This window comes from Diabrotica virgifera, chromosome 2, assembly GCF_917563875.1.
Source record: "Diabrotica virgifera virgifera chromosome 2, PGI_DIABVI_V3a".
In the NCBI taxonomy this organism is placed as follows: Eukaryota; Metazoa; Arthropoda; class Insecta; order Coleoptera; family Chrysomelidae; genus Diabrotica; species Diabrotica virgifera.
Genome location: NC_065444.1, coordinates 180,275,443 through 180,289,605, shown reverse-complemented (window position 1 = coordinate 180,289,605; position 14,163 = coordinate 180,275,443). Strand labels below are relative to the sequence as shown.

At 32.3% G+C, this 14,163-nt stretch overlaps 1 protein-coding gene across 1 annotated transcript in view; it reads right to left on the bottom strand.

Moving 5' to 3' along the window:
- Positions 1–2,606: 2,606 nt before the first annotated feature.
- The window catches only part of LOC114335847 (uncharacterized), a 32,769-nt gene continuing 21,212 nt past the window's right edge, over positions 2,607–14,163 (bottom strand). Inside the window, exon 2 of the mRNA XM_028286138.2 lies at positions 2,607–9,941. Coding sequence (XP_028141939.1) covers positions 8,799–9,941 — 1,143 coding nt within the window. The 3' untranslated portion in view covers positions 2,607–8,798. The remainder of the gene's footprint in view (positions 9,942–14,163) is intronic.

The following is a 14,163-nucleotide window of genomic DNA, read 5'->3' as shown; positions in this document are numbered from 1 at the left end:
GGTTAAAAATATACTTCCCATTTTTTTTTAAATAAATTAGTCATCAATATTTTGCGCATACCTCGCTTATTTTGAATGTAATCGACATTTAGGGCCGTTATTTCCAACCTCACTTAAGCCAAAGCTTACTTTAAGCCTTTGCTTAAGCTTAGATGCCTGTATTTCCACTTCAATTTGAGGCTTAAGCCTAGGCTTAAACCAAATAATTTTAAGCTCGCGCGGGAGTTGGTTTAAGCCTTTGCTTAAAATTTGTTTTCTGTTTTTTGAGGTTATTTCTATAGATTATTAATTATAGAGTTGTTTTGAAAACCAACTTTTAAGTAATAACGTTATTATTGGATTATTAAATAATAATCTATTAATTTATTAATCGTAATAACGATTATTAAAATTCTTACTACTTTTGGAAGGTGTAGGCACATGAAAATTGTTTATTTCTACAATGCTTGGTAGGTATATTTATTTTACAAAAATAAACTTACATTCCAATTTGACATTTTAAGGAATATATCCAATAAACAAAATTACAAAGACGGGTCTATTGCTTATGCAAAATAACAATAAAAATATAACCAGAGAAAATATAGACAATAAACTAAAAACACATGTACCATGTACACAAAATTAAGTGAAGTAAAAATAACATTGATGCAGATGACAAGATAAAATTAAATGTCAACAGTAGTGGTTTTTACCTCAGAACAGTTAGCTCTGGTACTTTGACGTATTCAGAGGTACCAAACCAATTAACTTTACAGCTGAGCATCAGTTTAGTTAAGAGAATAATGGAAATACGGCACCCAGCTTAAGCTTCTCCTTAACTTTTGACACAGGCTTAGCTAAGCAAAAGCTTAAGTAGCTATTGAAATACCGGCCCATAATATTGCTCATTTTAAAGGTCTTTTCAAGCACTCTCAAAGGTATTGGTAGCATTATACAAATAAAATCGACCGTTTCTCTGTTATTTTAAGTTGAATACACCGATTTGAGCTTGCACCAAAAAAACAAACTCTTCTCACCTACCATATCTCTTTTCGTGTTATATCTAGAAGATTCATGAAGGCACGAGTCTCTTTGTTTTTTAATGAGCTACAAAAAGATTTTATATAGTTTTTTCGTTATATGCGTAGTTTTTAAAGTATTCGCAAAAAAACGTCCGAAAAGGTGTCATTTTTCAATGAATATGGCCAATTTTCAACCACGAATAACTCAAAAAGTATTGAGTTGTCAAAAAAATAGAACAGTTTTACTTAGAATTAGATTCTATAGGCATTTCCTTGGTTATTTTAACCAAAAAATTTTCCACCCCCGAGAAGGGGTGGGAACCACCCCCAAGATAAAAGCATACATCGGCATGGAGTAGACTTTGTTTCCTGATCTATTCCCTACTTACTGTGAAAATATCAAGTAATCGATGTAGTAGGATGAAATTCGGAGCCAAATATCCTCATTGACTGCCTTATAATAATGTGAAAATTTATTTATGATTAATTTACATTTTGAGGTATATTTTGAACCATATTAAAAAAGAAGCCACATCTCGATAAAAAATACCAAAAAAATACAAAGAGGCAAAAAAGTCTTAAAAACACTGTGTTTAACTAATGGTATCGCAGTAATAGTTTAATTGGAACGTATACAAACATTTGGGGGGTTTATAAAGGAACAAAGCCCCCATAAATTTTTTATGTAAAAATATTTAAAAAAAAGCCAGAACTCGATAAAAACTGCCTTATCGAAAAAATACTAGGAGGCAAAAAAGTTTTAGAAATATTTAATTTAACTAATGTTTCCAAAATAATAATTTAATTGGAACGTACACAAAAGTTTGGGGTGGTTTAAGGGAACAAAACCCCATAAAATTTTTATGGGGCGAACAAATTTCACTATAATTTTTCTGTAAGATATTCCTGCCATAAGAATGCCACATGTCCATTTTCAATAAAAAATCTCTAATAGTTTTCTTTATATTCAAAAAAATCGATTTCCATTTTGTAACTTTTTTTATGTGCATATTTGTACTAAGGTAAGTTAGGTTCATTCGAACTATTTTTGGTCCCAGAATATGTGATTTAATTTGTGACCTGTATTTTTGTTACGCCCTGTATATGCTTTAGGTTTCTTAACAGAAAACTAAGAATATACTAAAAATATTATGCATTAAAAAGATTCAATTTAATTCTTTTTGATAAGCCATATTTTTTGCGGTGCGTAATTCTACAACGATAGCGGTTTTCCAACGCGCGATTAATTTTCCATGCCCGAACCATGGGCACTCTAACTTTTCCCCGCAAGCATCCAAAAAACTACCGATTTATTTATCGTCATGGTAAAAACCAATGGCACGGGAAATTTATAGACGGTTAAAATCAAATGGTTAATCTGTTGGAACCAACGGTATACGAGGGATAATGACATCATCTCGTTTGTATTTTCTTTGATGATATATAATTATAACAGATTATAAATAATTTTCTATTTCATTGATAAAATAGAAAGTAAATAATTATGTCCCAGCTTATTAATAGTAATTTTATTAGGATAATTTGAATCTGGAATTTCAAAATAAAAGACTGAAATTATAGGATAATAAAATGACAAATAAATAAGTTATAAAAATTTTAATCAATAAAAATATAAGTAAAACAATAAATGCTTAAAAATATGAAATATACAATATATTAAAGTTCCGATTACAAGCAAAATATCGTATCCTTTATAGACCAGGGCGCATCTGTAAAAATATTAGTACATTTGGACGTTGAGAGGTGACTCAAATTTTTTTACAGAAATTGCTTAAAAATAAATCAAATAATAATATTTCAGGTATCCTCCCTTTCAAAAAGGTCCGAAACATTGTTTAAATAATCAAAATGTCAAAAAATGAAAGAAAAATTCGATTTTTCTCTTCGTTTTTTGATTATAACTTTAAAAGTATTCATTTTCGAGAAAAGTTGTACTGACATAAAAGTTGCGTAATTAAGTTTCCTATAATATATAATTGGCTATAAATCTAAAAAATAGTCACCCTTGTTGCAAAATAGCAATAATTGCGAAAAAACTATACAAAAACAAGTATTCCCATTTTACGTTTTTCAACCATTTGTGCTACACTTAGGACCTTCATATTTCAAACAGAAAAACATTATGATACAGTAAAACAATACTGTAAATTTCATTAAGATAGGTTCAAGAGATTTTGCAAAATAAATTTTGCAATCCAGCTTTCGCAGAAAAAAATTATTTTTTCAAAATTTTACAGGACTGAAAAGAAAGCAGATAGCAAGTTGAAATTTTTTTGCTTATAGAAGTGTACCGTACCTTTCATCTGCAATTTGCAAAATTAAAATCGATTAACTACTACGGCGTCAGGAATTTTTTTAAATAAACATTAATGGTGCTACGCGCAGGACAGCGGATAGTTTACTCTGATTGGACATTCCAATGACCTTTGATAATGATTTATGCATTTTAATTTTTATTACATTTCGATATAAATAAATAAATTTGTTTATTGCAAAATAAAAACACATACTCTATCCTTTGAAATGACACTTTTTTTAGCAAAAACTTTCTTTGTTTATATATTTTAGCTTAGAGAATAAAAGTTTATTATTTTTAAACATATGCAATTGTTTAAACATTATTTCACAAACAATAATAAAATTAGTTTGATTTTTGTGGAATTAAAATATTAAAATACAACAAAATATAGAGTAAGAAAATAATATATTAGATAAAGATTGGAAGAAATTTTGGTGGAAACCAACTTGTGTGAATCGAACACCGCTGTCCTGCGCGTAGCACCAAAAATTAATGTTTATTTAAAAAATTTCCTGACGCCGTGGTAATTAATCAATTTTAATTTTGCAAATTGCAAATGAAAGGTACAGTACACTTTTATGGGTAAAAGAAAATTCAACTTGCTATCTGCTTTATTTTCAGTCCTGCAACATTTAAAAAAAAATGATTTTTTTTGCGACAGCTGGATTGCAAAATTTATTTTCCAAATTCTATTAAACCGATCCTAATGAAATTTACAGTGTTGTTTTACTATATTATAGAGTTTTATTGGGTAAAATATGAAGGTCCTAAGTAGAGTTACCAGGTGTCCCGATTTGCGCGGGACTTCCCGATTTTCAGGGGCCTGGGGACGCGTACCGATTTGTACCTGATCGGAACACTAAATGTCCCGATTTTCACCCACGAAAACCAATTTCAGGAGGACTTACAGTGAATTTTATACTATGTTATAAAAACAAGGTACTCCTAAAAGCAGCAAAATCGAATGAAAAATATAATTTTAATAAAAAATAAATAATTTACTCAATCTACGATTTTTTTTTTGTAATTTCGTCTGATTATTTTTATTATGTAGGATTAAATACAGATTATAGAAACACCTTGTAGTCCAGCAAAAGCACGCGCAGACTGCAGACTTTTTAATCGGCCGATAGTTTAGTCTGCTTCTTAATCAGTACAGAGAGGTATACAGATGCGCACATTACACCGATTCACCGATGCATACCACCTCTCTGTACTGATTAAGAAGCCGACTAAACTATCGGCCGATTAAAAAGTCTGCAGTCTGCGCGGGCTCTAAATGAACGGGAAATACGACGATACCGTTTAATTTTCAGGATTAACTCCGAATTGCATGAAAATTTGGACGGCTTGTGCCGTTGGTTGCTTTTACTCGGGAGGTGACAGACACCCCTAGTTGGGGGTGAAAAACGGCGCGTTTAAAATGAGTCCGGAGATGGATAAATTGACTAATTCTAAGCAATTTTAGTTCTATAGAATTTTAACTTAGTTAATACTTTTCGAGTTATTTACGATTGAAAATGTGTATTTTTCGACAAAAAAATCACGTTTTCAGGCGATTTTCACAAATAACTCAAAAAGTAAGCATTTGATCGAAAAAAACATTCTTAGCAAAAATGTAGCATAATATAAAAAAATGAAAAAAATTGAGAACTCGTAAAGTCTTATAGACCCAGCAAAAGCAAAGTTTAGCTCATGAAAAATACGTTTTTGTTCGTCAAACTCCAAATCAAATATTTCAACGTGAAATAACCTAGAATATGAAGCACTTTTCGGAAAAAACCAATTAAAACTTTTTTAAGAAAGCTTTGTTTTTATGTTTTAAAAAAGTTTCTAGCATCGAAACTACGCGAGTTATGCTTAAAATCAAGTTGACTCCTTTTTTTGGTAAAAAACCGTGAAAATCTCCCCCTACTTAGCACCCAAAATGAAATTAATCGTTACCGCTTTACAAACAATTTACTTTATTTACAAAACCTACCTACTTTTTACTCCTTGAGATTTTTAGTATCCCTAATACTTTTGAAGTTTTTTTGAAAAGGGGCATTTCCCAATATTTTAGGAAACTTTTTTTACTATAAAACCAATTTTTTTTCAAAACTAAGCTCTCCCAACCGGTAAACCTTACAGATCGTATAAACAATACACATATAAAGTAAATGGAAATCGTTAACGATTAATTTTATTTACGGTGCTAAATAAGGGGAGATTTTCACGATCAGTTTACAAGGAAGGTAACAGGGCCAGTGCTAGGCTTCAACCGCCTATTATTACCCCTGGTTTTACCCAAGGTACTCACTTTATTCAGGCTAAGTCGACCTGGGGCCTATAGACATTTTAAAAGTGTCTAGTTGTTCTTGCCGGCGGTAGGATTTGAACTCCGGACCACCAGCACTCGAGGCAAGCATACCACCGCCTGCGCTACGGCGGCCTTAAAGATTTTTTTAAACACTTTAAAAAATTTTAATAGGTTTTGCCCGAAAATTGCTAAATTTTTTGGTTATTTAAAGTTAAAAAATTCGATTTGGAATTTGACGAATGAGAACGTATTTTTGATGAGCTATAAACTGATTTTACTGGTTTTATAGACTTTCTAAAAATACAATTTTTTTGCTTTTTTAAAAGCTATATTTTTGCTAAGAATATTTTTTTCGATAAAATTACTCGAAAAGTATTAACTTAGTTTAAAAATTATATAGAACAAAAGTTTTTTTAGAGTTAGTCAGTTGATCCATGTTGGGACTTACTTTAAACGCGCGTTTTTTTACCCCCGAGAAGGGGTACCTGTAACTGTCAGTGAAAGCAACCAACGGTACAAGTTCAACTTTGAAGTAGACAGTAAGTAGAACCTAAAACCAGATTTTCATGCAATTCGGAGTTGACTCTGAAAATTACACTCCAAAACGGTCATTTACTGGGCTATTGTTGTTTATTTGTCCCGATCTACAACCCTAAATCCCGATTTGTTTTTGCTTATGTGCCGATTAAAAACAAATCGGACCTGGCAACACTAGTCCTAAGTGTAGCATAAATGGTTGAAAAACGTAAAATGCCAATACTTGTTTTTGTATGGTTTTTTTCGCAATTATTGCTATTTTGCAACAAGGTTGACTATTTTTTAAATTTTTAACCAACTCTATATTGTAGGAAATTTAATTACGCAACTTTTATGTTAGTACAACTTTTCTCAGAAATTAATAGGTTTTTTTGATTATTTAAACAATGTTCCGGACCATTTTGAGTAGGAGGATAACTCAAATATAATTATTTGAGTTATTTTTAAGCAATTTCTGCAAAAAAATTTGAGTCACCTCTCAACGTCCATCTCAAAACAGATGCGCCCTGGACTATTAGACATTTCCTGAGGTAACGCTGTCGAAATATTTTTTGTTTTACGCTTATTTTTTGTTTAACAATAATAAATATGTTGATTTTCACCCTTTTTTGCAAAAAAAAATCCGTTGTTTTGATTCTGAGTGATACCAAAAAGTCAAATATCGATAAAACTAAAAAAACTCGACAGCGTTACCACGAGAAACTTATAAGCTAATAAAATCTTTTTGAATTTAATAAAATCCATTGTAGGTCTGGATCCCGCGTTGGGAACACTGCAACAGGGGAAGTTTTAATTATGGAACAGGTTAAAAATTTGGAACGGTCAGACTACGAAAACGGCACATGTATTTTGTCCGACAGAACAGACTTAAACTCTCCTAACAGAGATAATCAGACTGCTATTTATCACCAAATGGGCGTTTTAATGAGTGGAACACGTAGAATATGTCAAATGACAGTAATTATAACAGGTGATAAATAGCAGTCTGATTTTTGCATAAGAGTTTAATCTCTGTTCTGAGAGTTTAAGTCTGTTCTGTCGGACAAAATAAATGTGCCGTTTTCGTGGTCTGACCGTTCCAAATTTTTAACCTGTTCCACAATTAAAACTACTCCTGTTCCAGTGTTCTCATATATCAAAGTTTATCCGACTAGACACCCTTAAGCTGTTAACAAATTTTCAGCTTGCTATTAATCAACTTTTTTTCATACGCGGGATCCAGACCTATTGTGTTTTGAAGTGTCTTTAAAAATTTGCCACAGTTGGCTTATTTTTCAATGTTTTTTCTTAAATTTTTTTTTAATATTCTATGAATTGTACTGAATATGCTTATTTAAATTAAAAATAAAATATTTCTACCATACTTTCTAACAAAAATTCACAAAAATGTGCTTGAAATGTTGATTTCAGACACTACGCTCCCCCTTAAGGATAGCTATGACAAGAATTTGATAGGCAACCCATGCAAGTCATATTTGTCTATATATGAAATTTTATAAAAAAAAATGTTTCATCCGGAAAGCAGATGTGTTAAGGTCGACCTAGAGTCGGACCTTATGCCTCCTCTACACATCGGCAGACGTGTCCGCGGACGGCATCTGCGTATGCATCCGCAGATGTGTAGATGGGGTAAATTGATCGTCTGTTGTTTACCTCGGACCTCTACGACGCATTAGTTTTCGCAGTGAATTCAAAGTAGATATTGCGTCACCCGAGAATTAACACAGACTGAACTATTTACAGATATGTACCTACAGATGTGTGGTCAGCGCGTGATGATATATTGGCAGATGCATCCGCAGATGCGTCTGCCGATGTGTAGAGGAGGCTTTAGACAAGGCCGTCCGCACATGGGTCGGTCGAAGACACGTCTCGAAGTTAACGCGTCTTGCTCGTCTTGTACGAACCTTGCGGCACAAGCGATTGTTCTCCGCACACTAGCCGATTCAGTTTGCTCACATCTTCCAACCAGGAAGAACGCATTTTTTATTTAGATCAACCAAAACGACTATTTCGATCTGTGAAAAGTACGGTATTCTTACATTTTTAGTATAATTTGAATACAATGAGCATTATACTGAGGATATTTTTCTACTTCCCCAACGAATTTTACATTAACACCCAGAAACAGAAGTTCAATGTTTTCACAATTTTATATTACAAACAATATATTTCCACAAAGCTGGTACAATCAACGAACATAACATGTTCCGATCTTTAAATTAAACTTAATTAAGCGCAAAAAAAACAACAAAAAACGAAGGAAACAAATAAAATAAACTACCTATATGGCTGGAAACGTGCGTCTCACTCGAACTTTCTGGTGCGCTACGGATCGCAAGCGACGAGAGTCGTACAAGACGAGGAGATTTGTAATCCTAAACGCTCCGTGTATGAAGCTCAACGCCACAACGAAGGAACTTGACGGGAGGGGAGAGACCTACGCGACTGGAATCAAGTCGAGTAGTTCGAGCGTCGTCCCATATGCGGACGGCCTAATACTTATTTCATTCTAATTTAATCAATTGTTTATTTAGTAATCAAAGATAAAAATTTAGTTAATTTAAAGAATAAAAAATTTGTCCCGGACCTCGAATTGAACCCCGGTGTTGCAATAAAGAGTATGTATTTAGTTTAACTAGTATACAAAAACTTTTACAAATACTTCACTCTCACATCCACACTTATAATTTCTTAAAATTTCATTGTTGTTATTAAAAAACAAAGCTAATGGACTTTTTCGATCATTGTCAGTTTTTGTTACTAGTTCCACGTGAATATATTTATGTCGAAAACTTGTAAACTCTAATGTATTAGTTTCACGTAAAAATACAATATACTCTTTTACAAATACATAACACTTAATAAAATCAATAGGTAGTTTAAAGTGAGACCCAAACGCCATACAAAAATGCCAATCTTTCAAATGTTCGATCATTTGGCTAGCAGTTCCTTTTTCATTACAATTTCGTCTAGGGCATGTAAATTGTCGACCTAATTTACAGTTTATTTCATGTGACTGTATATCTGAGAATTCAAAATCGCTACAACAATTACTACAATTCCATTTGAAAAACTTCATTGTCTCAAATATATTAATGGGAATTGTTCTTTCAGCACTTGCTTCATCTATCTTAAGTTTGAAATACTGCGTACAATAGTAACATACATAACTATTTTTTTCATCAATGTAGTAATACATAACTGGACATCCAGTCAATGAAAAAATGCAATAGGCTTGGCATATATTACATTTTAAATTGAATTCTGATCGGTGTTCAATTTGACTCTCTAGTGGAGCATTTTTGACTATAGGTGACCTCACAGCATTACTAATTTCAGGTGCCGTCAAAACTTTTAGATTACGATCAATTAATTTAAATTTAATTTGTATCAAATTTGTCATAATATGTGATATATCCACAACAAAAAAATCATCAGTACATGGTTTTGGATTCAATACAATATCAAAGTCTTTGTTTTCACTACTTACAGTAAATTCATGGTATATATTTTTAGCGAGTTTATAGATCCCAATATAAAGCAAATATAATTTTATTGTATTTTCTGACTTACTATAGCTAATATATAGAAAAAACAAATTATCTTCTTCTTGATATATATAAACACTAGGCACGTCTAAAAGATCATTTAACTTGAAAAGAAACGCAGGAGACTCCAATATAGCATCCCTATGGTTGGAATGAAAGTGACGAAGCATCAGAAGACTCACCATGTCTTCACCACAAATTGGACACTCGTGAATTCTCTCCAAGCATACCTAAAAACATATAAAAATTACAATTTTATAGTCAATAAACACTTATTTAACACATATTATCAAAATACGTGTAGGTAATTCAAATTTTCAGTCAAATAGAAAGACAAAAACAAACTCATAGTCTAAGAGCTAGAGCCGAAAAATCATTGTCATAAGTAATATGGAGTTTGGCATGTGAAATGTGTCTATTGTATATTGATGATTATGACCCCTTTCAGGCTGACACCTCAGTGGATATAGGAAGTAGCAATAAAGGATGAAAGGGGAACGTTAGTGTAGTTTGTAAAGGTTTTCACCTCCTATTTTGTTAAACCTCCATCGATCTGCATGAAAATTGGTGACTAGTTAGAGCATACCCCAAGAAATAAAAATGATTTGGTGCCAACTTGCACTTTTACCCTGGGGGTGGATACCACCCCTTATCGGGGGTGAAAACTATTTTATTAAAAATAACCCCACAAATCGATAGAGGGACAAATTATAAGTAAAATTTGTTATACCATGTTATTAAAATAAATCAATACTTTTTGATTTATTAAAGATCAAAGATTTGTCTAAGAGCACATGCGTGAAGTTACGGATGATAAAAAGAACATATTAATTAATTGTATGTTACTAAAATATTATTTTTATATTATTTCGAGATTATAAATTTAGCAAAAGTGTATTCGAATATGTCAAATGTACCCATTATTGGACACCCCCAGTTTCTGGACACATTCAGTTTATATTGATATAAAAAAATTCAATTAAATATCGAAATAATATAAAAATAATATTTTACTAACATACAATTTAGTCTAGGCGCCAGAGGGGTCACCGTGTCCTTTTCAATTCTGATGGACAAACTCAACGGTCTCTTATGGATTTTTGGCTGCTGACTACGAATTTCGAGGGTGGATTTGGATCCGAGTGGTCAAAAAATTGTTATAAACAATTTAATTGTTTATAAATTGTTTATAAGGCTCTGGCTCATAAACTAAAAGAGATAAAAAAGAATATTTCAAATAAAATTTATTCGCTAATAAAAAAGGAAGAAAAAAACGTTTACTAAACTTAAATCCAACTGTTAGAACTCAAGATATTGTAAAATTAGTGCACAATGCAAATTGCAAATTGTAAAATAAGTATTTTTTAAGCTTTATCGATCGTAACTCAGCTTCTACGCATGCAAATGAGCCCTAGAGGTTCTTATTTTAAAGCTTCATTAATAGGCTTCCAAACAAAGTTTATTAAATTACTTTGTCTTCATTTGTTTTAAAGTTATACGCGTTTGAAATTATAATTTTCTTAAAAAAAGTATACATCAATTTGTTTATAAGGGTTTCAAGTAAATTTGAGCTGTAAACATTTATACTTTAATTAACAATAATGATAGAAAAACTTAAAAGGAACATTTTGAGCTTTTTAAAATGTTCTTAAGTTTATTTTTGGTCAAGATATCGATATTTTAATGGCGCTCTATGAGGCGCAAAAGCGGCTCACAGTCAAGTATGTAACTATTTTTCGACGCTTTATCGATCTTAACTCGGCTTCTACGCATGCAAATGAGCCAATATGTGATATCCATATAAAAATGAATCGAGTTCTTTTACAGCATCATCATTGCATATAAGACGAGCATTTATGTTGTGGCGGCATACACACAATTGACTTGCCTTGAAGATGTTGCAAAAGAACCAGATCCACTTTATATGGATATCATCTAGATAACTAGACTCTGAAGCCCCAGAAAGTTTTAGTTTTACTGCCCACAAGAACATACTTAGTACCACCATGTAACTGTCAAAATTGCTCTAAGAACTTATGCAGATGTAAAAAACCTGAGATTCTCTGTATATATCGATGCAGATGCATGAAAGATAATGTTTGTAAAAATAGTATTAATAAATAATACCAACTTACTTTTTAGTTATATTTCTGAAATATTAGTTTTTAATGGTTTTTTTTCTCACTTAGTACAAAAAATAGAAGACAAAATAAATAGAATGAAAGGTGATACGAGGTACAGTATGATGATTTAATTATAAAAATTATATGATAAAATTTTATTAGGATCTTCAAAAATGAAAAATGAAGATCACGTATATAATATACATACAAATTATAATTTGCATCGAGAAGTTAGGGCTTGTCCATATGTGGGCGGTTTGCCAACGTCGACTGCGCGGTTTACCTGTTTTCCCCCTGTTTTTCTTGGTATTAGGGTGAAACTTCAAAGGCGGCATTAGGGTGAGATCAAGTAAAACAGGTAAACCGCGCAGTCGACGTTGGTAAACCGCCCACATATAAACAAGCCCTTTGCTCGTGAACCTTTACGCGGTGAGTCAATCTCGCGCCTCAGAGCGCGCTATTAAAATATCGATATCTTGGCCAAAAATAAACATACGAACATTTTTTAAAGCTCAAAATGTTCCTTTTGAGTTCTTCTATCATTACTTTTAATTAAAGTATAAATGTTTATAGCTCAAATTTGCTTGAAAGCCTTATATACAAATTAATTTACAATTTTTTAAGAAAATTTTAATTTTAAACGGATATAACTTTAAAACAAATGAAAACAAAGTAATTTAACAAACTTTGTTTGGAATCATATTCATTAAACTTTAAAATAAGGCGTTCTAAGGCTCATTTTCATGCGTAGAAGCCGAGTTACGATCGATAAAGCTTCGAAAAATACTTATTTTGCAATTTGCAATTTGCATTGTGCACTAATTTTACAATATCTTGAGTTCTAATTGGTGGATTTAAGTTTAGTAAACGTTTTTTCTTCGTTTTTTTATTAACGAACAAATTTTATTTGAAACATTCTTTTTTATCTCTTTTAGTTTATGAGCCAGAGCCTTATAAACAATTTATAAACAATTAAATTGTTTATAACAATTTTTTGACCACTCGGATCGAAATCCACCCTCGAAATTCGTAATCAGCAGCCAAAAATCCATAAGAAACCGTTGAGTTTGTCCATCAGAATTGAAAAGGACACGGTGACCTCTATTTGGCGCCTAGACTAATTAATTAATATGTTCTTTTTATCATCCGTAACTTCACGCATATGCTCCTAAATAGACAAATCTTTGATCTTTAATAACTCAAAAAGGATTGATTTATTTTAATAACATGATATAACAAATTGGACTTAAAAATTGTCCCTCTATCGATTTGTGGGGTTATTTTTAATAAAATTGTTTTCGCCCGCGGGAAGGGGTAGTATTCACCACCAGGGTAAAAGTACAAGTTGGCACTAAATCAGTTTTATTTCTTGAGGTATGCTCTAACTAGTCACCAATTTTCATGCAAATCGATGGAGGTTTAACAAAATAAGAGGTGAAAACCTTTAATGACTGCAATAACTTTCCCCTTTCATCCCTTATTGCTACTTGCAAAAATACTTTTACAAAAATTGGGAAATAAGGGCTGAAAAATATTTTCTCGGGGGTGAAAAAATATAAATACGTTCAAACTAGGCCCGTAATTGGATAAAATTACTAATTCTAAGCAACTTTTGTTCTATAGAGTTTTTTCACTAAGTCAATACTTTTTGAGTTATTTGCGAGTGAATATAGTCTAAGAGCTGGCAGCGGATTTTGTGCGTGATAAGTAATATGGAAAAACTATACGTGGATATGTTGAATTAGTTGTGTACATGACTTTCACCAACGGCCGGAAACCAGAGTGGGGGCCGAGGGTAGTTATAAGGGGTCAAAATCGCGGTTTTTATTATTTTTTTATGACGCTCATGATCGAGATAGTGCACCAAAATTTGGGAATAAATAGGTGATGACGTACCTAAGTGAAATCTCTAGGGGCGCAACGCTGCGTGGCCGACAAAGGGGTGGGGGTAGGGGTGAATATAAAAAATATAAGGGGCTTTTTGCGACGTTCGTGATTGAGATAGTGCACCAAAATTTGGGAATAAGTAGGTCATGACGTAACGAAGTAATATCTCCAGGAGTGGAACGCTGCGTGGCCAAAAAAGGGGTGGGGCAGGGGTGAATATAAAAAAATGTAAGGGGTTTTTTGCGACATTCGTGATTGAGATGGTGCACCAAAATTTGGGAATAAGTAGACCATGACATAACTAAGTCATATCCCCAGAGGCGGAAACCAGAGTGGCGGAAGAAGGGGTAATAGAAGTTATAAGTGGTAAAATTCGCGGTTTTTATTATTTTTTTTTTTTTTGTGGAGCTCATGATGTAGATAGTGCACCAAAATTTGGGAG